The sequence below is a fragment of the Diabrotica virgifera genome, chromosome 3, assembly GCF_917563875.1.
Source record: "Diabrotica virgifera virgifera chromosome 3, PGI_DIABVI_V3a".
Taxonomy (NCBI): Eukaryota; Metazoa; Arthropoda; class Insecta; order Coleoptera; family Chrysomelidae; genus Diabrotica; species Diabrotica virgifera.
The window spans coordinates 236,770,183-236,797,332 of NC_065445.1; the positions used below are offsets into that span (position 1 = coordinate 236,770,183).

At 31.8% G+C, this 27,150-nt stretch overlaps 1 protein-coding gene across 1 annotated transcript in view; it reads right to left on the reverse strand.

Moving 5' to 3' along the window:
• Positions 1–22,822, reverse strand: part of LOC126881612 (alpha-tocopherol transfer protein-like) — a 35,749-nt gene extending 12,927 nt beyond the window's left edge. The window contains exons 1-6 of the mRNA XM_050645972.1: positions 22,620–22,822; positions 18,111–18,257; positions 17,798–17,957; positions 11,882–12,128; positions 11,157–11,267; positions 4,059–4,161 (exon numbers count right to left, since the gene is read on the reverse strand). Coding sequence (XP_050501929.1) covers positions 4,059–4,161; positions 11,157–11,267; positions 11,882–12,128; positions 17,798–17,957; positions 18,111–18,257; positions 22,620–22,623 — 772 coding nt within the window. The 5' untranslated portion in view covers positions 22,624–22,822. The remainder of the gene's footprint in view (positions 1–4,058; positions 4,162–11,156; positions 11,268–11,881; positions 12,129–17,797; positions 17,958–18,110; positions 18,258–22,619) is intronic.
• Positions 22,823–27,150: the final 4,328 nt, after the last annotated feature.

Here is a 27,150-nt window from a genome sequence, read left to right on the forward strand (position 1 = left end):
GAGCTTCTGTCATGTGTAACCTAATATTAATATATCTACGTCATACGTCTTTGGTTTGCATCATTGGTAATTGGTATATACCAATAACGTGTGAAGTAGATATATTAATATTAGGTGACACATGACAGAAGCTCGAAACAAATGACTGTGAATGAAAAGCACTATGGTCAGCATAATCATTCATCAGAGCAATTAATTCGATTAACCACGGAGCGTTTCCGCACCAAGTTTACTCTAAGGCTACGGCCGGACAAGCGACAATTTACGGCGCTGTAAAAACAGTAAAATGAATCGCGAAAAATAGGTCCTATCCTATGTTGCCATGTTGCTGCGCGAAATTTCACATCTCAGCCTGACCATCTACTATTCTCACCGTGGGACCCATTTTCGCGCTTTCATTTAACTGGTCTTACAGCGCCGTAAATTATCGCTTGTCTAGCCGTAGCCTAAGCAATAATACGCATACGCATCCACAGAGACGTCGTACAGTGCGTACAGAAGAAAGTTGTTGCTGCTGTGAGAGCATAGCATAGAGGAAGATCCGAATGAGTCTATCCACCATCGTGCATAACAGCTGGATATGTATTGTTATATAATTTTATGGGCAACATTTAGAGAATTCATTTTATGTCCAAGACCACAAGATCGCAAATTTTTCATCGCCCTGTATATAGCCAAAATTTGTAAATAATATTATTACTCGTAAGCAGGGTTTCGTGGTAAAGAGGAAAAGTGTAGCGATAAAGATTCTACGAACGGACTTAACAATTCAAAACAATGGAACTAAATTACGATCGGTTTTGGAAAGTGGGTGTATTAGCGGTTGGATTGAAGAATAGAACGTTTCTGAATGGTTTTATCGACAGCAACGACGGTAAACAGATTTGTTTAATTTTAGAATGGAGGGTTTTTTTCTAGGATATAAGAAAGAAGATAATTTTAATATCTCCTGGAAATTTGACAAGACAGAAAATTTGTATACAACACTATTTGTTCTTAAGAAATGAAAGTAGGGAGGTAATGTTGAGAGAATGCTTGTGTTTGGCGAAAGAGACCGATGGAGGGATAATAGAATGGTTAAGTCTGAGTTTGATGAGGAAAAAAGATTTACTGTGTAATTAAGTTCTGAAGAGACCAGTCGAGTTTGGAAAGTAGTGATTTTGTGTAAAGTGGTTAATTTGGTGACCGTGTAAGCAGATTTCTGTTTAGACAAAATCGTGATCGAGTCGAGAAGTAAAATCTTCTCGTGTACGAATAGATTCCAGTCTTCTGTCTAGAACAAGAAGACGGTTTGGATCAATTTTGCACAAGAGATCGAGCTGAGAGAAAAAATCTTGGAATTATAAAGATTGATATTGTTTGTATCGAGTCAGAGACCAAATTAAGGAGAGATTTCAAGCGAGTGCTATTTTGTTTGGGAAAGGGTTTGGACAAGGAGAACAGTTGCAGCATCCGAGGAGCACGTGTGGGAGAAACGAGGACAACACAATCCATCAGAAGAAGTTAAGAAGATAGATAAGGTTAGTCAGATTATTTGTGAAAAAAGAGAGTTGTTTGTTATTATATACCATTTTTTTTTGTCAATTTAACAGGTTTACAGCATAATTTATTCATTCATAAATTCATAGAGGACATAAGTAATCAATTTAAAAGGTGAAAGTTAAAGTTTGTTTTTTTTTATAATAATAAGAACAGTCCACCAAAACATTTAAATAAAATTTTGTTAAAAGAAAAGGAGATGATAGTAGAATTACAGATTATTTTAGTAGATAAAATGTTTTTATGAGAGAACAAAGTGTTAGCATACATTTTGAATCTTATATTTATGGTAAAGTATATGAAACAATCTGAAAATGCGAGCATTATCACAACGAAAACTTTGTTTATTTACGTATATTAATTCACAATATGGAAAATTGCTATTATGAAAAGTAGTTTAGAATTAATAATTATGTTTTAATGTGCAATTATATCATTCTAATTTAAATGTTATAACCTACAAAGGTAGTTTACTTTTGATCGAAATTCATATTTTTTTATACCTCGTATAAAATTAATAAAATTTTACATATGATGGTTGCATCATAAATCTTAGAACATGAAGAGGTTTTTATGAAAAATAACTTCTCTTCGTCAAATTAAAAATAAAAATGTTATAAATGAAAATGTTGTTGGTATCCATAATTTGAGAAAAATCTTTAAAAAAAATTTCCATTAGAAGGATGTAATTGCACATATCAGACCATAATTTTTTATACCAAACAATATTATTTCATATACTGTCGGTTCGCTAAACTCAAACAAAACTGGTTAGTGATTTTAGTCAATAATTTTGCCAAATATTGACTAAATTAAATAATTAGTAATAATTAGTAATTTTGTTAATTTTGGCAAAATTCGCAAAAACAAAAAAATTACTTACTAAAATTACTAGCCAGTTGTGTCAAATTTAGGCAACCGACTATATTTTAATTTCATAGCAAATGGAACAGTCCATTTATCATAAAGGGGAGGCCGTATACCCGTATAAACCTTTTAATGCTGTTAATAAATAATTGTTGCTTTTAAAATACTCAAATTATATTTTTGAACATCTTATTTATTTTATATAATAATTAAATTCACTATCAAATGTCATTGATGTTTTATTATTACTTAATTTAAAATTTCACGAAGTGTCAAACTCAAATGTAAATAACCTATGCTCAGCTTAACAAATTGAGATTAAAAAACTAGCCTACTTAATAGCAACGGTTTCAGCTGGACGTGTAGTGTGTCGAAAGAAAATAAAACGATTGTGACGTCACATTTTAGACTTTGAAGTCGATTATCTCGAAGACGGTTAGAAATATCGAAATGCCGTTTTCATATTTGGATTCAGAAGAAAAAACTACATACGAATCCATCAATATATCTGATCTGAGTATTGCATGAGCGGCAACGCAATAACACGCACACTTTTGCGAATTTCGTTGAAAATAATATTTATAAAATTTATATGATTGTGAGCCTATTTATTTTCCTTCTTTTGTCCTGGATAAAGTAAGCAAAGAGAAATACTAGAAGCCACAAACTAAAGGTGATATATTAAGATCAATTAGCACTGAGAACATTTTTTATTGGAAAGATTTATTAAATTTTGGTTTTGTTTCCATGAGTAGCAATTAAAATAATTAATTAATTAATTTAATTGATAAGATGCTGATCAATCTCATAACTGAGAGAAAGTATAGAGCATAACAGTATACATCCACTTTTTGGAGTATTTGGCGAAAAGAACTTGGTTTGTGTGCTTACAAAATTCAACTCATGCAAGAATGGAAGCTTGACGATCACCTAGTAAGGTTTAGATTGTGTAAATGGCCAAAACGAGATTGTCGTTGAACCCGATTTTCATGAGCGAATTTTGTTTAGCGATGAAGCTCACTTTTGGATGAATGGCTACGTCAATATACAAAACTGCCGTATTTGGAGTAAAGATAATCCTCAAGTTTATGTTGAGAGACCATTACATCCAGAAAAACTAACGGTTTGGTGCGCTTTATGGGCTGATGGAATCACTGTTCCGTACTTCTTCAAAAACGATGCTGGTCAGAACGTTACAGTCAATGGGGGCCTCAATAGAGCTATGCTTACTGACTTTTTATTCCTCAATTGAGCAAAAATCATTATGTCCAGGAGCTGTGGATTCAACAAGACGGCGCAACATGTTACACCATCAGCCCATCTTAGTCTATTGGCCTTTATATATCACATTAGATGTTCCATTTCAAAAAGAGACTCTAACCCGTTGTTGTTTGTGCGTATTCATTGCTTTGTCACGCTATCTCTGCAAGAGCCGTATATCACTCGAAGGATTTTACGTTCCCAAACCGGCAAAGTATTTACTTCTCTTTATATTAGCGTCCATGTTTCGTTTCCATACGTGACTGCTGGTCATATTATGGTCAAAAGTATCACGGTCTCAGTGACAAATTAGATAAACCGATAATATTGGTCAAACTGTAGTTAATTGGCTATATTTTGATGTACTCTATATAACTATATTATTTACTTACGATTTAATTCTTCTAAAGGTTTCTCATTTCCACCATAATCCTTCGGAAGAATATCCATTGGAATATATTTAAATATAGATGCGGACTTCTTATGTATATGTATCTAAAATTAGAAATCGTATTAACAAAATACGCTCTTACTCATATTATTTTGCTTATCACTTTGCATATCACTTGCTTACATACAGCCATGATGTCAGCTAGTCAAATTGAGCTCATTGGTACCTCGGGCGTAAACATTGGATATTTTATACATCCATGTTTTAAATCACATCTTTTTCATATGTTCCTATGACGGATCAATTATAAAGGGTTTATACCCAAATATTTTTTACTTTGGTGGTTAGCATGTTAGATTCTAAGATTACACTGATGGTGATAGGTCAACCGATTGAAAACTAGTTATGTCTTTGATGTAGCCCTGTATAGGGCTTTTATAATAGGATATTTTAGGATCATTTATAATATAATATTTAACTAATATACCTTTTATAAAGGATTTTATGACATATTATTTTTCTCAGATGGGTCTATGTATTTGTCTCTAATCTCTTTAGTTATTTTTGACATCAAAGAAATTGAGCAAAGGTTATTTCTAAATAGAAACAGACTGTTTGACTTGTACACACTTCTATATAAATCAAAACGGGAACTGGTGTATGTTTTCAAAGACTGATAGTGTGTAAATAAATTTATTAAAATCAACTAAGTACTTTCAGCATTTTTAATGCCATCATCAGAGCTATCCTATAAAAAGACTAAGTTGAAAAATCTTATTAATAAAAAAGTATAAAGTGAAACTTACGTCTTATAATTGTAACTACTTCAAAAAAAGTTATTTCCTCTGTTTTAAACTAACCATTTATGTATAACTCCTGTATGCATGTACATATAGTAACAGTATGGTAATGATATAATTGAGAAATCAAAGAAACCGCCTAGTTTATATCAACATCCACTTATCAAAGAAGACCATTCTATCAAAAAGTGAAGAAGGTGGAAAAAGATTAACAAAGACTGTAGTTTTATGCAGGGCTGCTTTATCCATTAGGCAATATAGGCAGTTTCCTAGGGCGGCAAATTATGAAAGGGCGGCAAAAATACTGTACAAAAAATATTTTTATATAAAAATTAAATTCGAATAACATTTAAGTACATCGTACATCCATCAATGGAATATAAGTAGGCATTCATGTCTAGAACACAAATTGCATTTTCTTAACACTGTTCATTCAAAAAGGACAGAAGTCGTAAATTTAGGAATTATTGGTCCTCCGGCAGCGCCGCCTTTGCGGATATATAATTTTTTTAAACTGAATCCTTTTGGGTTATTCGTGGTTGAAAATTTGACATTTTCATTAAAAAATGTCGCCTTTTCGGACGGTTTTTTGCGAATACCTTAAAAATTATGAATCTAACGAAAAAAACCATATATCGATGGCTTAGTGTGAAAACCTAGTATCTCATTTTTTTTCGAAAATGACATTTTGGTGGTTTTAGTTTGAAAACCTTTTATCTCACGATTTACAACTGTTAGAAAAAATCCAAATACACCAGACTATTTTCTACAGCCGAAAAAAGAAACCACGTATATCAATTGCTCTCTTGATTTAGTGTGAATACCACGTATATTTATAACCACGAATTTGGTACTTAATTTGGAGTGTTTGTTTAAAAAATTCGACTTGAAGAAATGTTTTTTTGTGAACAATAAAAGGTAGTCCGGCATATAGAAACATTTATGAACCTTAAATCAAAAGATTTGTACTGTATCAACCTAGTATTTGGAGGTGTGCAATAAGCTATGAAAAATGAAAACCTCGTAAATAATCATAAACAAAACCTCATTTTAGATGAAAAACACGTATATTAAGATATATACGGGGTTATCATAGTTACTTGGGCAAAGGCTCTATGTACTACAAGGATATTTACGTGTTTTTCATAGTTAATATTTGTTTTTTTTTCAATTTAATAGCAACATTTAACACTTTCAGCTCTGGGCCAAGATCAGATATTTGTCTCAATATGCTAAAATTAAAATACGTAACAGTAGTTTTTGTTTTTAGATTATATTATGCAGAAAATCCGTTTTTTGCCTCTCCTGTAAAAGTGTAATTTAATGAGATACGAGGTTTTCACACTAAGCCATCGATATAAAAGCTTATGAAAAATCAAAGAGATTCGTTCCTTCATAAACTTTCTGGTGATAACATAAAAAGAGAGATATGGTAGGTGAAAAGAAATTTTTTTGTGCATGCATTTTTTTTCAAATGGGAGTGTTCAACATAATAACAGAGAAATGGTCGATTTTAAGGGTATAATGCTATCAATATCTTTTGTAAGTACTGCCTGAAAAGACCTTTAAAACGACTGCACTGTTAAATTTCGATTACATTCAAACTAAGCGAGATATGGTGCAACAAAAAAGGATGACTAATTTAGATATTTTAAGATAAAATGCGAAGTATGTATATTTTAACCCCTCATCCACCAGATTTAAATGCATCGTGTTGCTTCTACAATACCTTTTACTATAGTGTTATTTCTATGTTCAACAAATTGGACGGGTTTAAAATGTATGGTTTTTGAAAAAAATAAGATCAAATTATAGAGAGCATTTTCTAAATTTTCTTTAAAATCTTCCTTTTTCTCCATGTAACTCGAAAATGATAATGAGATACAGTAATGAAAAAAAAAAATAAAATTGTTATCTAAAAGAAAACCTACATTTTTGTAAGGTATTTTTTACGTGTCTCTTATCACTTTCGAATTACATGGAGAAAAAGGAAGATTTTTAAGAAAATTTAAAAATGCGGTCTATAATTTGATTTTATTCTTTTCAAAAATCATTTATTTTAAACCCATCCAACTTTTTGAATATAGAAATAACACTATAGTAGAAGGTATTTTAGAAGAAAAACGATGCATTTAAATTCTGGTTGATGAGGGGTTAAATATTTATAGTTCTCATTTTTCCTTAAAATACATTAATCATAAGCTTTTCGCACCATACCTCGCTTAGTTTGAATGTAACTGACATTTAACAGTTCTCATTTTAAAGGTCTTTTCAAGCACTACAAAAGGTATTCGTAGCATTATACCCCTAAAATCGATAATTTCTCTGTTATTTTAAGTTGAATACACTGATTTGAGCATGCACAAAATAAATCTTTTTTCACCTACCATCTCTTTTTTTTTATTAAAACTAGAAGATTTATGAAAAAATTAATCACTCTGATTTTTCATAAATTACAAAAATGTTTTATATAGTTTTTTCCGTTAGATGCACAATTTTTATGGTATTCTCAAAAAAAGTCTCCGAAAAGTGTCATTTTTCAATGAAAATGGCAAATTTTTAACCACGAATAACTCAAAAAGTATTAAGTTTTCAAAAAAATTTATAACACAGTTATTGCTTAGAATTAGGTTTTCTGGCCACTTCTGGTGTTAGTTTGATAAAAAAAATTCCCACCTCCGAGAACGGGTGGAAACCACCCCTAGGTTAAAAGTGTCATAGGATATAGCGTAGACTTTGTTTCTTGAGCTATTACCTACTTACAGTGAAAATATCAAGTAAATTGATGCAGTAGGATGGAATTCGGAGCAAAATCCCCTTACTGACTGCACTAATAGATACCTACATCATTCATACATGAATGCATTCACTTAAAGGTTCCTTTGGATGCCACAATAAAATTACCAATCACCAATATTGAAATATCTAAATATTTAAAGAAGAGTGGATTGAAAGTGATATTTTCCCTAATTTTGATATTGCTTTGCGCATTTATTTGTGCCTCCCAGTTGCCAACCAACGTGTTCGCTGAAAGATTATTTTCGAAAATGTCAAGAATTTAAAATAGTCATGAAAATAATTTCCGATCAAGTATGACGCAAGTACGTCTTAACAATTTGTCGATTTTGTCCATAGAAAGTGACGTGACAAAGGCGATAAATTATGGCGACATTATAGATGATTTTTCCAAATAAAAATCAAGAAAGAAATCTGATGTGATCGACCTGGAATTACAATTTTTATGTATGTATTCTTATTTACTTAAATAAAAAAATCTGCTTGCAATTTTTTTTCGCAAAAATGGTACATGCTTGAAGAGCGGCTACTAGAGAATTGCCTAGGGCGTCAATTGACCTAAACGCGGCCCTGGTTTTATGTAAGGCAAAAATCACTTCGAAGAGATATTGAATGGTGAGGTAGAGAGCGAAGCAGTAGCTAAGTGGGCAGTAGAAGCAGATGAGTTAGTTGAAAGGCAGCCTACAAAGGAGGAGCAACAATACAAGAAATAAAAAAATAACAGAAATTCTGGAAAAAATGACAGATGGATAGAAATCATCAAGTTTGGAGGAAATCAACTGAGAGAATGCCGAACCGATGGCCCCACTGCCGCAAGAGAAATCTACCATCGTGCAATACATTCTTGTAGAGGGCCTATTTCAAAATATCAGCCAAATTGGATTTTTAACTGGCGTTTTTGCGGATTTTAGAAAAATGAGAAAAGAGCAATACCAGTCGGTGATTGGACTCTTGTTTTTAGAAGGGAAATTCTTCAGCTAAATGAAAAAGCGCTTGAATTCCGTAAACGACGACTCTTCTCCTTCGACGGAAACCGTCAAAAGTTGGTTTAACAAGTTTCAACGTGGTGGCAAGTTAACATGAAAATAATAGGACCCTTTCGAATTTTTTAGTAAAAAGTGAAAAATAAAACGAACGCCATTACCACAAAAATTAAAATCTTTAGCTCGATTATAAGACTTTCTTTGCTTTAGCATAAGTAATGACCTTAAATATTTTGACCGATTTATAGGCATATTTTTAAAAAATATATATGATTAAAAAAAATTAAATTTTTCCAATTTTCTTAAATAATTATTTCCTATTGATAATTACAATACTCGATACACGTAAAAAATGATACATAACGAAGTTTGAGTTTTTTTATTAGAAAAGATTTTATTTGTCTTTTCATATCCGTATGAATAAAATTAACCAAAATAGAAACGTTTTAGCCTAAATTTTACTGCGAGAACAGTGTAACTGGAGCCCTTTAACCTATTATCCTAAAAAAATATAACGTATTTGAGAGATTAAATATAATACAGTTTTATAGCTCTTGACATTACTTTCCAAATAGTTGGATGTGCCTGATATAAAAATTAACAAAGTTATTCCAAGAAAAACCAATATCATTTTTTTGGAAAAAAATTTTGAGTATAAATTTTGATGCTATCAACTTTTTCTGGAGCTCATTTGATAGGTATTTCTAAGTACTTTGACAAGTTTAGTAAGTGTTATAAAATGCATTGTTTTCCCGTTATTTAAGCTTGGATCCTTAGATTTGAATACTCGCAGAAAAAAATATACATTCAATTACCTATAACTTACATTAAATTAATATTAAATGGTTTTTTAAGTAAAAAATTTATTAATATTTCTTATTAGCTTCAATTTTAGTGATGAAAACTTTTTTGTAAAAACGTACAGTTTTTGAGTTATTTATGAAAATTCGCTTTAAAGTATGCATTTTTTTTTTAATTAAAATATTTGATCTTGAACTCAAAAAGTATTGATTTATTTAATAACATTATCTAAAAAATTTTCCTTAGAATTTGTACATCTATCGATTTGTGGGGTTATTTATACTAATGTAATGTAGATATCACCCCCCGAGAAGGGGTGATATCTACACCAGGCTAAAATCGCAAGTTGGTACAATGTTATTTTTGTTTCTTGAGGTATCCTCTATCCACTCACCAAATTTCGTGAAAATGCATGTAAGTTCACCGAAATCGAAGGTCATAGTTGATTTGTAACTTTAGTTACTGAACTATAGAAAGAAAATTGCAATTCAATAATTGAAATGTGTGTATTTTGCGAGCGCAAAAATTATTAAGCGATATGTAGTCGCCAAATAATTAATTTAATTCATTTTAAGTACAACTCTCTCTTAAGCCGGAAAGATAGGGTGGTAGCTCAATAATCGAAATGCGCGTGATTTAAGATTTATTTATTCCTAGAATAATTACTATTATCAACTTTTTAAAAAAAAAACTTCACAGTTTTTCAGTGATTTACGAAAAACTGCTTTAAAACGTGCATTTTTTTCACGATAATTGAACTTTAATAACACAAAAAGTATTGACTTATTTATGCTTATAATTTGTCCTACTATCGATTTGTGAGTTATTTTTAATAAAGTAATTTTCACCCCCGAGAAGAAGCGGTATCCACCCTTAGGGCAAAGGCGCAAAGTGGCACCATGTCACCTTTATTTCTTGAGGTCTCCTCTAACCACTCACCAATTTTCGTGAAAATCGATGAAGGTAATAGTTAATTTTTACCTTCGGTCACTGCACTACACAAAAGAAATTGCAATTTAATGATCTAAATGTGCATATTTTGGGAGCTCATAAATTATTAAATGATATGTAGTCGCCAAATATAATTAATTTAATGCATTTTAATTACAACTCTCTTTTAAGGGGAAGATGGGGTGGTTTTCTTGGGAAGGAGTTGTAGCTCAATAATCGAAATGCGCGTGGTTTAAGAGTTTATTCTTAGAATATTTAAGCTATACGAATTATATTCGCGATACAGTATATGTTAATTTTTCTCAGCGTTTTTCTCTTAAGTTAAATCGATTAAAGGGTTGTTTGGGGAGTGAAGGGGATGAGCTCAAAAATCGAAACTATATCATTTCAAGAGCTCATAAATAGCTCGTAATTCGAGCAAAAATCGAATCAATTTTTAAATAGAGGGGGGCTGAGTCAGCCCCCCTCACTAAAATATTAAATTCCTGCTCAGTGTAATGAGCTCAAAATTTTTAATTTGCTGAATATGAAAGCTCATAAATAGCTCATAAATCAGCTCTATCTGTTTTTAAATTTTTGCAAGTGGGGGAGGGCCAGCTCAACACGGGTGGGAAAATGAAATGATTGGTATGAGGCCCGCATATGCCTGCTACATAAAAAACGACACAAACTGAAGTGTGACAACTATAGAGGTACAGTTAGTGAAAGAAAGTTAAACTTTAACTTTAAATCAAGTATAAAAAAGTAATATCTTCTAATTATACATACCCTTGAAGCGATTTTCGGTTTCATCATTTTTTTTGATATAGCAATTGTTGTGGATGCATATGTTGGAGTATTCAATATGTGAATTTGCTTGACTCGATTGCTAAATACTTTCTAAAACATAAAACAAAAAATGATTGTTAATCACAAAATATTAAATGATATTATGTAGAAATTATTTTGTATTAGTTCTAGGTTGTAACTGAGTGTAAGACCATGTTTTTGTTGGGAGTATGCTACGTTGAATGGACGGGAAGTGAAGTGCAAATTATAGACCTCCCGTAGTCTTCTTTAATTAAACATTCAATAAATCTGGTTTGCAAGCAATAGAAACCGCGAGAACGTAACCAGAAACTTGGTCTCGTTCAAAGTTTTCTTTTCTTCGGAAATAAAACTTTGAATTGATTTAGGCAGATGTCGCTACGGCACCCATATCTGGTTATTTTGTTATTATTCAACACTAATAGGCTCGGTTATTTTAGTTTATTCATATATATCTACATACACTTTTTGATGATTTCTAATATGAATGAAACTAATTTTTTTGGCGCTCTCTGAACGAATTAAAATATAATACGCCTCTTGTTTTCGTTTCACGGCGAAACTATTTTATATTTTTTTATCTATTAGAGGAAAATGCACCAAATCCTGTGATTACAAAATCCGCGCTACTTATGGCTAAACTTATTTCACTAGGCATAATAAATTTAACAATGATGGCAACTCACCTCTAAGACTATTGTAGACTTCTTTATTATGACCGGAGTTATCTTAAGAAAATGCCCCACTTTTAGATTTTCAAAATCATACACTAAAATATCACCAACAGCAACATCCTCGTTCAGTCTAATTTCTGATACATTGTAAGTATGCGCAAAAAAGTCACATACGTGAAAATTTTCCGGACTCTCCTTGCACTTTATTATGACCACTCTGTATCCTCTTTCAGTCACTTTTGGTAAAGGAATGAAATATCTATAAAAAAAACAACAAAATCAAATAAATAAGGTAATAATAGGGTCTAGGACGTTTCATCGCCGCCAGTTCATCGCCGCCGTTTCGATGCCGCCAGTTCATCGCCGGCCGATTCATCGCCGGCCGTTTCGATGCCGCCGGTTCATCGCCAGTCAGTTAATCGCTAACTGATATATTTTCTAATTTTCGACCAATTTTCGACATTTACATTTATGATTTATTTCTAGTATTAATTAGGAATTCTAGGAAATGCGAGATATGACCATTCCCGTTGCCATACTTAATCTTTCAATAGACTTTTAAACTTTTATAATATAAAATATAATTTAACACTACAAATTTAAGGGAAATTTCCCCTAAATTTGTATCAAATTTAGGGGAAGTAGAAATAGAACAATAAATTAATATAATAATATTTTTTATCTATTTATTTGTCATAAGTTTTGAACTGAATTTAACGTCGTGTCGTGTCATCTCCCATAATACAAGACACAAGATCAACTGATTAACTGGCGATGATACGGCCGGCGATGAAACGGCCGGCGATGAAATGGACTGGCGATGAACCGGCGGCATCGAAACGGCGGCGATGAACCGGCGACGATGAAACGTCCCATTCCGGTAATAATAAGTGATATATTTAAAAATGTATCTTATTAATAATCGAATTAATAAGAAATGTATATCTTATTAATTCTCTCCCTTCAATTATGACCATCAGCAATAGTGTAGTGGTTATCGCAATATCGTATATTGTCTTTTTTCAAAGATTTCTGTCTCTGGTCATTTATTTTAACTCATGCATAAGTTCAAAAATCCACAAGGAAAAAGTTTTCCTGAAGTTGGCTGTATACCATACCTATAATACAAAAAACGAATAAAATCCTTCATAAAATATATATATTTAAACATCACACTAAAAAGGGCTACATCACAGAAGTACCTAGTTTTCGATTGGATGGCCAATCATCATCAGTGCTTACCTAAAATGACTATAACCTAATAAGATAATACAAAGTTTTTAAAATTTTGACTACGCTACGGTTTAAGAAAAGTTGTAGGTTATACTCACGTTATCTAACATGCTAACCACAAAAATACAATATTGTAAAAATACATATATGAGTAAAACCCTTTAAAAGTAATCCGTCAACGAAACATAGATTAAATATACGAACTTAAACAGGAATGTTCAAAATATTGCATGTATTATGCTCTAGGTACCATCTGAGCTCTAATTCGACTTTTTCACATGTTGACAGTATGGTAGCAAGTGACGATAATATGGGCTCGCTTGAAAGATGACATGACAGAAGTGACAGTTCCACAGCAAGTTGAAAATTTAACCTGTCAAATTTGAAGACTATGATGTAAATCTTGTTAAATTAAGAAAAGCAACAACAATCACTCCACTGTAATAAATATAATCAATTAAAATAAAATAAACTAGGTGTTGTAGTTATAAAAATGTATTCACGTATGTAGTCAATGAAGGTGGTACGCAAACCACATTACACAAAAAAAATTTATTCGAAAACTAAAATCAATAATGTCAAACCCTATTCTCAATAGACCCAGGACTTAGTAAAGCAATTGTGTGTTGATTTAAAGTTATCGAAGTTATCTTAACTTATTGGTAGCTGTTGAAAATATAAGTTTAAAAATAGGTCACCGTAGGTGTGACTGAAGTGTAAAAATGTCTTAAATAATCTAGTGGGATATATCATTAAAAAACAAGTTCAGACTTAGGCGACTAATTCTCAAGGACCCCGCAGGCTGCCCGGATCCAAAGGGTTTGAAACCAAACCGTCATAAGATGTAGTTGACAGTAGGGGGAGTAGAGGATGGAATATAAGATATCTGTGAGGAAAGTAATGAGAACGGAACATGAACGGAACCCAGAAATAAAAATAAGACTTTTTGATTTGGTTTTAATATACATGAGTGTTATATGTTATGGTAATGGCAGATTGAATAGATGGGGTGAAAATAATCATTTTTATAACTACAAAACCTACTTTTACTACTTTTACAACTACTACTTTTATAACTACTTTTACTACTACTACTTTTATAACTAAAACACCTAGTTTATTTTATTTTAATTGATTATTTATCACAGTGGAATGATTGTTGTTGATTTTCTTAATTTAACAAGCTTTATATCATAGTCTTCAAATTTGACAGGTTAAATTTTTAACATCCTGTGGAACTGTCACTCCTGTCATGTCATCGTTCAAGAATGCCCATATCATCGTCACTTGCTACCATACTGTCAACATGTGAACAAGTCGAATTAGAGCTCAGATGGTACCTAGAGCATATTACATGGAATATTTTGATCATCCATGTTTAAGTTCGCCTATTTAATCTATGTTTCCTTGACGGATTACTTTTAAAGGGTTTTTACCCATATATATTTACAATATTGTATTTTGGTGGTTAGCATGTTAGATCACGTGAGTATAACCTACAACTATTCCGTAGTCAAAATTTTAAAAACTTTGCATTATTTTATCAGGTTATATTCATTTTAGGTAAGCACTGATGAAAATTGGTCATCTAATCGAAAACTAGCTCTGTGATGTAGCCCCTTTTAGGGATTTTTAAATATATACGTTTTATAAAGGATTGTATTCGTTTTCTTTATTAATAAGACTTTTGCATATTCCTGTAACTTAGTTGATCCATCTTCTTGAGGATCTTCCTCGTAATTTTCAACCTCCTAGCTTTTCATGTCTAAAATATTTGAATTGTTGGAGATAGACTTTGCTGGAGAGCTATTGTTTTTGAGGTTGTGTGTTGTTATAACCGGTCGTAATGCAGTCAATTGACTTATTGTACATTTTTCATTTGTGTTACCTTCGGGATTAAGTTTTAGTCTCAACAACTACTTAAGTAGCCAAACCGAAGGCTTTACATGCTCTCTGAAACACGTTGGCCGCTCAGTTAAAATATAAATTCGAAGATTTCTGGCGTCTTTGCCAGGGATCGATTCAGGCGATCCGGTTGGGTAAACCAGTACTATAGCCACTGAGATACGACCGCCCCTCACGTGACCGCCGCCTAAAACGTTCACAGGTAAGCGAATTTTATGTATCAACTAACTTTTAGAAGATATATTTTTCTAAAAAATACTAGATCCTTTGTAAAAGGTATATTTAAAATTCCCAAAATAAAGGTTATATTACTTCACAGAACGTTTTCGGATTAAAAAATCCATCATCAGTGTTAATAAAAGCCAATAATGTGCCACCAAAATGTTAAAATGTTGAAATTTGTTATGATATTCCTGGATATTATCGAGGTCAACACAGGACTCTTCCCACGTGGTTGGCATTTTTAATACCTAAATTCCAACCACGTGGGCAGGGTGCTGCATTACCCTCGGTAGTATCCAGGAATACTTGCAATATCACTAAATATTATTAAAAATATGTAGTATAACATAACAATTTTCAACATTTAAACGGTTTTTACCCAAAACATTTTGGTGGCTCAGGCATGCACATTATTGGCATTTATTAATACTGATGATGGATTTTTTAATCCGAAAGCGTTTCCTGAAGTAATGTTACCCTTATCTAGGGAATTTTAAATATACCTTTTGCAAAGGATCTAGTATTTTTGTGATTTATGGTATACATCTAGATACAGGAATTTTATTTTCGTCGTGGATTTTTACATATATTTCAAACATTTTTTCCAAATATGTGATTTTTTTATGAGAAAAGAGCATTAAAAAATATATCCAGTGAAACACAAGATAGATTATTGGATGATCTACGAGATAATGGCAACAACCGTTTGGCATTCTTCTCCTTAAAGTACCTATTCCCCTTGGATATCTCCAATTTGGATGGAACTTTCGTTCATATGTCTTTAAATGTTTAAGTTAAAGTATTACCAGCTATCTAAGAGTCTCGTTAATGTTCAGCTCAGCGTGGTGCTAGTGTTGGAGCTGTGGAATTGCATAAAAAAGGGATCTACCTATTTTATGAGATGATCCCTTCTTTATGTAATCCCACGGTGAGCTGAGTATTAATAAGTCTCTTAGATACTTGGTACAAGTATATAATATATGTAAATTAGATTCAAGACAAGTAATAGGTCTGGATCCCGCGTATGAAAAAAAAGTTGATTAGTAGCAAGCTGAAAATTTGTTAATAGCTTGGGTGTCTAGTCGGATAAACTTTCATATATGGGAACACTGCAACAGGGGCAGTTTTAATTGTGGAACAGGTTAAAAATTTGGAACGGTCAGACCACAAAAACGGCACATGTATTTTGTCCGACAGAACAGACTTAAACTCTTCGAACAGAGATTAAACTCTCATGCAAAAATCAGACTGCTATTTATCACCTGTCATCATTCCTGGCATTTGACATATTCTACACGTTCCACTCATTAAAACGCCCATTTGGTGATAAATAGCAGTCTGATTTTTGCATGAGAGTTTAATCTCTGTTCGAAGAGTTTAATTCTGTTCTGTCGGACAAAATACATGTGCCGTTTTTGTGGTCTCACCGTTCCAAATTTTTAACCTGTTCCACAATTAAAACATCCCCTGTTCCAGTGTTCCCATGTATCAAAGTTTGTCCGACTAGACAGCCTTAAGCTATTAACAAATTTTCAGCTTGCTATTAATCAACTTTTTTTTCATACGCGGGATCCAGATCTATAAAATTAAAATTAAACTATACAGGGTGTCCCGGACTAATTTAGCCACGCTATATCTCTTTAACCAATTGAGATTTTCGAATGGGACAAAAAGTGATATATTCTACTTGTAATACACTTTAATATGGCAAGCAAAAAAATTATCCCCTAAATATTCATCCCTTAGTTACAACCCCTAACTTTAATTTTTTAATAGCACCCTGTATATTTTTCTATAGTTTTGGATGTGGTCTTTTATCGTCTATTTACCACATTTTTTGAAAATAAAATCGGTTCGTAAATAACCAAGAAACTATCAGTTTATTTTTGTTAATTGTGAGTCCCAGACTAATTTATCCAGGCTATATTTCTTAAACCAATAGAGATTTTCGAATGGGACAAAAACTGATCTATTCCATTTGTAATACACTTTCATATGGCGTAGAAAAAATTCATCCCCTAAATATTCATCCCTAACTTACAGGGTGCTATTTAAAAAAAATAAAGTTAGGGGTTGTAACTAAGGGATGAATATTTAGGAGATAATTTTTTTTCTACGCCATATTAAGTGTATTACAAATGTAATAGATCAGTTTTTGTCCCATTCGAAAATCTCTATTCGTTTAAGAAACATAGCCTGGATAAATTAGTCTGGGACACATAATTAACAAAACTAAACTGATATTTTCTTGGTTATTTACGAACCGATTTTATTTTAAAAAAATGTGTTGAATAGACGATGGAAGACCACATCCAAAACTATAAAAAAATATACAGGGTGATATTAAAAAAATTAAAGTTAGGGGTTGTAACTAAGGGATGAATATTTAGGGGATGATTTTTGTCTACGCCATATTAAAGTGTATTACAATTAGAATAGACCACTTTTTGGCCCATTCGAAAATCTCTATTCGTTTAAGAGATATAGCGTGGCTAAATTAGTCTGGGACACCCTGTATAAGCAATATAAAATTATATGCATAATGCATTATAATAATACGATACTTACATTTTGTCAGTGGATTTTTGCATATGATCGGAACACGGATGTTTACCTTGGAAAAATTCTGGTATAATTGTTCTAATTGAATAATACATTTCCAGCTTTTCTTTTGTACTCTGTATAACAAATTTGTTCATCAACAAAAAGTTGATGATCATATTCCTTTCTGCAAAAACATTCTGATTAGAAGGAGTAAAATAAATTACTTAATACTAATTTATAATATGACAATTTTTATAAATGGATCAAGGAGTCTAAAGCCATTAAAAAAAGTAGTAGAAATATCTTGTGAAAAGTTATGGTTGTTCTGGAACACTACCTGGTATTTCTGGAATATGTCTTTGCGTTTTAAACCAATTCGTAATTACAGTAATGTATTCTTCCAAATTTCTTTCAGTTTTTTGGTAGCTTTGTAAAGCTGCTTTTAATCTTTGTTCTCGATCGGTTATTAGAATACTCGTATCGCCTAGAAATGGTTAAAATAAAACTTAGTAAAAGAAATAAAAATAAAAAAATTATTAAAGTATTATGCATCACAGAAGGTTACCAAAATCACAAACGAGAAAGTGGATTAAATATGTACTTCAAAAAATAAACAAAGGAAAAACAGTTGGATTAGATACTGTTCCTGGGGAAGTATGGAGAGCAATAGGAGAGACTTAAACAAGTTGGATAACACGTTTGTTCAATAGAATTATGGAAGTTGGACAAATGACAGGCGAATGGAGAAACAGTATATTAGTACCTCTTTTTTAAAAAAATCGCTGATCTGTGGGTTCCTAGAAGGAGTAGGAAAGAAAGCCCAGAAAAGGCCTGTGGGAGACGTCAGAACATATTATTATATCCCATGAAATAAACTATGTACCTTCGAAATAAGGGTCTACTGGAATATGCTGCGCACATGGAATTGGCTGCGCTTTTATGGATTGACAGAGCCTTAAGCAGAAGTACTATACCAACTAAACCAAGTAAAGAAACAACACACAATCGAAGACTACGTTAAACATTTACTGGACCTTTCCTGTTTTTCTTGCTTTGTTTTTAGAATACATAAATTTTTGTGAAAAAAAATTTTTTGACATTGGAAGGTGACAGTTCGATAGTAAATTTAATTTGGAACAATTTTTCTGAAGATATGTATGTACGAAAAGTGCATCTCTAATGCACCCTAATACACCCTAATGCATAGGAACTAATTCATAATTTCTTTAAATGCGGTGGCGCCCAAAATCCCGACAGCCAAAATCCTGATGGCCAAAACAATGACACGCCAGAATCCCGACAGGCCAAAATCCCGACATGGAACAATCCTCGCATAAGCAAAAATCCTGACCAATACACTTTGAATATTTATTGTTTCCTTTTCAAATGCAATACCAAATAATATTATAGAGTATTGAAATTGAAAAATAATTACTTACTAATAAGTAGGTACGGGTACTAATTATTATGTATTTTAACCCTTATACGGGCAAGGTGGGACCAACGGGAGACGCCAATTCTTTTATAATAAACTGATAAAAAAAATTTTATTGATGTTTATGCATCACTGAATTTGTTTAGAAGTATGTTTCCTTCAACATAGTCAAAAGAATTTTGTCACGTAATGGGGCAACACGGGCCCGTCGGCCCCTATTTGTATTTATACCTAAAGTCTATATCTTTGTTACAGAAGTTAATCTGGCAGTGAGGTAATATTTTTGTGAATTATTTAAACGACTTTTATGATTACGAAAATCCAATAATAAAGTCTAAACGTTGTAACAAATAATGTAAACATCTCTTTGATGTAAACATCAAATAGATGCTTACAATAGGTGTTATATCTATTCTAAATGAATTTTAAAAATTGATAATCATTGTTGGTGTGCAGTAATATATTAGGTAGGTACCTTTACATATTTTGAAATAAATAATGCATCTGCTATCAGTCGTTTGATATTGATGTTAGTGTCGACACCTAAGCTCTTAAAATTATATTGAATTACAATGAAGATAAATATTGCGAATAAAAGGTCCCGAAAACCATTTAGACAAGAGGGAAACGGCGGGTTCGTTGGTAAAAATATTCCCATGAGATATTTTTGCATAATCACATTCGTGAGACATCCCAGAATAAGGTTCAAGAAGTCGCCCACGTGAAAAGTGGGCCAGTTTTTTTAATCAATTTTTTTTAATCAAATTGAAAAAATCAATATTTTTGGCCCGAACTATTTTTTTAGGTTTTTTGGACCATTCTGGACAAAAAAGCTCTCTTATAATTTTTCTCTAAAGTTGATCTTTTTCGAGTTATAAGCAATTTAAAATTTGAAAGACGTGAAAATGGCCATTTTTAAGACTTAATAACTCGGTTAAAACTGATTATTATGAAAGTCAGAAAGTGACTAAATCAAAGTTTAAAGTCACCGCTACATGATCCTGAAGAAATCTGTGTCATTAATTTACTACTAAGCTGTTATTTTTAATTAATAACAATCAGCGGTTAGATCGTATTGACGCCTCTGTAAATGTGAGTGCGAGTAAGATGCCCAATTGGACTGCTGGAATGGCTTCTCTCTCGCACTCAGAATTTACAGCGGCCGCACACGTGCATGACGCTTATTATTATTACTTAAAACTAACAGCTTAGTAATAAAATAATGACAAAAATTTCTTCAGGATCTTGTAGGGAGGGCTTTAAACTTTGATTTAGTCATATATTGACTTTCATAATAATAACTTTTAACCGAGTTATTAAGCCTTGAAAATCGCCATTTTTCGTTTTTTTCAATTTTAAATTGCTTATAAGTCGAAAACGATCAACTTTAGAGAAAAATTATAAGAGAACTTTTTTGTCCAGAATGGTCCAAAAAATTCAAGAAAAAATTGTTCGGGCCAAAAATATTGATTCTTGCAATTTGATTAAAAAAAATTGTTAAAAAAAATTGGAACACTTTTCACGTGGGCGACTTCTTGAACCTTATTCTGGGATATCTCACGAATGTGATTATGCAAAAAAATCTCATAGGAATATTTTGTCCTTCGAACCCGCCGTTTTCGCCTTGTCTAATTATCAGCTACAGAACTGCAATATATTGCTAATAATTTATGTGATTCCGATGATGAAGAATCTCCTGAAGTAGGTGGCATTGAAAGAAATTCTGAAATTGAAGATCATCTTTCAGAAGCAAGTGAAGAGGATGATCAGCAAGTAGTATTGAGTTATAATGAAGAAGAATGTGTAGCTACAAGTTCTCAGATTTCAGAAGGTGTAATTTTTGAAGCTTAGGATGAAATTAACTGGAAGACTAAACCACAACCGACAGGACGTATGCGATCATACGACATAATAAAAAGCAAAGTGCATAAAGTAATGTTAGCCCCTGGTCAAAGTGTAGATGATCCTGTTGATTCCTTTTGTTTATTTGTGGACGAAAAAATTGTGAACGAAATAGTGAAGCGTACAAATAAAGAATCCGAAAAAGTCCTGGGGATATATAACTGGAAATATTGTGACTCTACAGAGCTATATGCCTTTATTGGACTGCTACTAAGTGCAGGGCACCTGAGTGCCAACATCTTTAATGAATATATACTTTGGAGTAAGTTTTAAAGCTACCATGGGGTTAAAACCATTCAAAAATGTGCTAAGATTTGTTTGATTTGACGATAAGGACACGAAGTCTGAACGAAGAAGGAACGACAAATTAGCAGCAATACGCGATGTGTGTAATCAAGAAACTTTCAGGAATACTATTTACCAGAAAAAACATAACAGTAGATGAGCAACTTGTTCCGTACAAATATTTTTTCTACAACAGTTTTCTTGCATTTCATAATTTTGTGCAAATCCTTAAGGTAGATCGCACCCTAGAGGTAGACCGCATACTATAGTAGCACCTTTTTTTAATCTAGACCATTTAAATTTAACTTGAATAAAAATCCAAAAATAATATTAGAAATATATGGGTAAATATGAATAGTATATTCAAGAATAGTGGTGGGCCCAACGGATCCGAGTTGCCCGGTTACGTAAGTAAAATGTGTTGCCCGGATAAGGGTTAAAACAAAAAAAAATCATCAAACACTTTATTTTTTAATATAAAAGCTATACTTACTGAAATGGAAGGTTGTAAGTGACATGATAATATCAACTATTATATGAAAGTAAACTTGAATTCAGGATTTGATTATAATATATTATTGGACTATATATTGGCAAAAAAAATTATTTAATACATATGCCCATGTTAGAAATTTTATTTGGAAAATTAGTTCATATTAAATGGTAAATACTTTTGTTTAGTAACAAAAAATAAAAAACAGATAGCCATAAACAAAAAACCAGAAATAAATGTAATTATATGTTAAAAAGGAACTTATTAAATCTGTCGGGATTCTGGCGTGTCGGGATTTTGGCCTGTTGGGATTCTGGCGTGTCGGTATTTTGGCCGTCGGGATTTTGGCTGTCGACATTTTGGCTGTCGGGATTTTGGGGTAGACCCCTTTAAATGGTAGTACTCCGCGGTTTTTTCATATTTAGAGGTCCATTGACCATATAAAACAATAAAACCCTTTTAGCGTTATAGTTCCTTTCTTAAGTACATAATCAATATCCTGTCACCAGTTTTTATCAATAGAGAAAAATAATAAATCCTCATACATTTTAATACAGTTACTAGAAACGAATTGATAAAGAAGAAACTCTTTTTTAAATAGGTTTTAAAAGTATAAACCAAAAATCAAATAAAACACAGGTAAATTATTGTAAAGGGTAAAGAATATGAAGGACCAAAAATTGCTTACTATGTATGTATTTATGACACTTTAAAAATATTTATAAACTTACCCATTTTAAGTTATGTTGCTTTTTCACAGACTTCGTAGTGTGTATTTTTTGATTTTCTGAATATCTACTAGCAACAATACAATTGCACATAATCTAACTGAAAAGATAATCTGAGCAATTGCGAAAACCATAAAGTTACCATAAAATAATAGTAAAAGAACTTGACACAGTGCGAGTACACCATATTCGGTATAAACCACTACTCGCGGCCTTGTAGTATGTGGTCTCTAGATGTGATATAATCTTAAGGTAACACATAAAATATACACAGGGTTTATATAAATAATTAATTTGGATAATTCTTGGTTAAAATTACATACAGAGAGAGAGTCTGTAATTTGGAATAAATTCAATATCTCAAATACTAATTGTTTTTTTGAAAAATGCTCCGACCCGTCGATTAGTATTTCAAATTGTCCTTTTTGACATACAATAATAATGTATACAGGGTGTCCCAATTTAGAGATATGACCTCATCGTTGATTTTCTTAAAGGGCAACACTGTCATTTTCATAGCTATTTTGATAGGGTGTGTAAAGTGTAAAGTTATACACAACTGCAAAATATCAAATTTTTATTCTCTACCATTTACAAGATAAGAGGAAATAACAAATGTATGTCTGTAGTTTGGAATAAATTCAATAATTAAAATACTAATTGTTTTTTTGGAAAATGCTCAGACCCGTCGATTAGTATTTTAAATTGTCATTTTTGACATACAATAATAATGTATACAGGGTGTCCCAATTTAGATATATGACGTCATCGTTGATTTTCTTAAATAGAAACACTATCATTTTGATAGCTATTTTGATAGGGTGTGTAAAGTAATACACAACTGCAAAATTTCAAATTTTTATTCCCTACCATTAACAAGATAATAAAAAATAACAAAGTTTTGAAAAACAAGTAATCAAATAATAATTGAATTTAATTATTTGAATTAAGCAAATGCCATAATGTTGTCCTTTGACAATTTGACAATAATTAAGGGAAACATTATGAGTATTTTTTAATTGAAATAATTATTAAATTCAATTATTATTTGATTACTTGTTTTTCATAACTTTGTTCTTTTTTATTATTTTGTAAATGGTAGGGAAAAAAATTGGCAATTGTGTATATCTTTACACACCCTATCAAAATAGCTATGAAAATGACAGTGTTGTCATTTAAGAAAATCAACAATGACGTCATATCTCTAAATTGGGACACCCTGTATACATTATTATTGTAGGTCAAAAATGACAATTTAAAATACTAATCGACGGGTCTGAACATTTAAAAAAAAAACAATTAGTATTTTAATTATTGAATTTATTCCAAATTACAGACATAACTTTATCCTTTTCTATTATCTGGTAAATAGTAGATAATAAAAATTTGATATTTTGCAGTTGTGTATAACTTTACACACCCTATCAAAATAGCTATCATAATGACAGTATTGCCATTTAAGAAAATCAACGATGACGTCATATCTCTAAATTGGGACACTCTGTATACATTATTATTGTATGCCAAAAAGGACAATATGAAATACTAATCGACGGGTCTGAGCATTTTTCAAAAAAATAATTAGTATTTGAGATATTGAATTTATTTCAAATTACAGACTCTCTCTGTATAAATATTTGATAATAGGATAAACTTTGTCAAATGCTGATACCTTAATTATAAGGTCAGTTTATGTCAATAGTTTTAAAAACAAATTTATTTTTCACTTGCACTATATCTCATTTTTTAACAACTAATTGACCTACCTAGAAGGTATCATCATCATCATCAACAACAACTATTTCGTCCATTGTCGGATGAAAGCCTCCCTTAGGTGTGTTCATTCATTCTCTTGAGTATTTTTTGTGTCCATTCGTGACCAGCAATTCGCTTGATAACGATAGAAACTGAATTAAATTATAACTATCACAAAAAAACTATAACATATAAATATAACAAACCAGCATATTTGAGTTTCGTGTATTAATACCTTAACCCTTACCCGGCAGCACATTTTACTTACGTAACCGGGCAACTCGGGTCTTTTGGGCCCACCACTGTTCTTGAATGCACTATTTATGTTTACCCATATATTTTTGATATTCTTTTTTAATTTTTTATTAAAGTTTAAATTCTCTATATTAAAAAAAGTGCTACTACAGTATTCGGTCTACCTCGAGGGTGCGATCTACCTGAAGGATTTGTACAAAATAATGAAGTGCAAGAAAACTTTTGTAGAAATAGCTATTTGTATAACATGGGAGGAAAAGGCACTTTACTCCCATGTTATACATATGGTTTTTCCTCCTTCCTCAAATAACAAGTCATGTTTTCATTTTTACTAAATTTATTTATGTAACTAAACAACAAAATTTATTAGAACTAAAACCAACAAGTAGGTACACAATATAACTGTCAACTGTCAAATATAAGTCAAATTATTGATGTAAACATTGTTAAATCAGAATAACAATTTACTGGTTTTACAATTCTGCAAAATACAGAGTGTTTTTAAATAAACGTTAAAATGTATAGATACTTACGTAATAGAAAATAGCTATTGTACAGGGCGTCAATAAGTTATATTTCATGAATGAAATACCATGACGTCACTTTTAATTTTCCTCCCTAGGGAGGAAAAGTACAACTTTGCTCCCTACAATCGGGTCCGGAAAAGTATACTTTCGGTAGAGGTGGGTGGAAAAATATTTATTCAGATAATAGTAAATAGTATTTCTGAAAGTTTTGGTTAACTTGATTCCACACGTCGCGTATTACTGCTAATTTGTCGTTCCTTCTTCGCTCAGACCCCGTGATCTTATCGTCAAATCGAACAAATTTTAGCAAATTTTTGAATCGTTTTTATCCCATGGCAGCTTTAAATATAGTAGGTCGGCACTCAGGTGCCCTGCAGTTAGTAGTAGTCCAATAAAGGCATATAGCTCTGTAGCGTCGCAATATTTCCAGTTCTCTATCCCCAGGACTTTTCGGCTTCTTTATTTGTACACTTCACTATTTCGTTCACAATTTTTTGGTCCACAAACAAACAAAAGGATTCAACAGGATCATCTTCATTTTGAACAGGGGCTATCATTATTTTGTGCACTTTGCTTTTTATTATGTCGCAGGATCGCATACGTCCTGTCGGTTGTGGTTGACTCTTTCAGTTAATTCCATCCTTAGTTTCAACAATTATACACTCTGAAATCTGGAAACTTTTAGCTACACATTCTTCTTCATCATCACTCAATGCTACTTGCTGATCATACTCTTCACTCGCTTCCTAAAGATGATCTTCAATTTCAGAGTCACTTTCAATGCCACCTACTTCAGGAGATTCTTCATCCTCGGAATCCCATAAATTATTAGCAATATCTTGCAGTTCTGCAGCTGATAATTATTTTCGGGATATTTTATTCGCACTATCTACTTTCACTGTAATTTAAGATAATTTTAGGAGCTTAGTTGTCGACATTAATATCAATATCAAACGACTGATAGCAGGTGCATTGTTGGTTTCAAAATATGTTTAGGTACTTACCTAACAATATTATTGCATTCCAACAATGATTTTAAGTTTTAAAATTCTTTTAGAATAGAGATATAACACCTGTTGTAAGCATATCTTTGATGTTCACATCAAAAAGATATTTACATTGTTACACGTTTAGACTTAATTATTAGATTTCCGGAATCATAAAAGTCGTTTAGATAATCCTCAAAAACATTATCTGACTGCCAGATCAACTTCTGTAGTAGAGATTTAGACTTTAGGTATAAATAAAAATAGGGTCCGACGGACCCGTGTTGCCCCTTTACGTGATAAAATTCTTACGACGCAATAATTTCAAAAATGATAATGAATATTTTAAATAGCTCATGACTATGTTGAAGAAAACATACTTCTAAACAAATTCAGTGATGCATAAAATTTAATAAAAATATTTTTATCAGTTTATGATAAACGAATTTCGTCTCGGGCCCGTTGGACCCACCTTGCCCGGATAAGGGTTAAGGAAGATTTAACAGAATCAAATATTAAATGACGTTATTTACCTATTTTTTTCCAGAGATACACCTCTAGGAATAATAAAAATGATCAAAAATACCTACCAGAATACCACAATAACAGTAAAAGTAGGAGAAGGACTGACCTAATTGCAGCTGGTAATGAGATAAGATATTAAAATTCCCTGTGTCCTCTATTATTCAATCTGATCATGGATAAAATTACAAATAAAGGAAGAACTAAAAAAGGATACCAAATGAGAGAAAACAATTTAAAATATCTTCTATTCAAACGACGCAATACTAATCTATTAAATGGGAGATGATTTACAACGTATGTTGCATCAATTTAAGCATTATCGGGGTAAGGTGGGTCCAACGGGCCCGAGACGCCAATTCTTTTATCATAAACTGATAAAAAAAATTTTATTATATTTTATGCATCACTGAATTTGTTTAGAAGTATGTTTCCTGCAACATAGTCATGAGCTATTCAAAATATGTATTATCATTTTTGAACTTATTG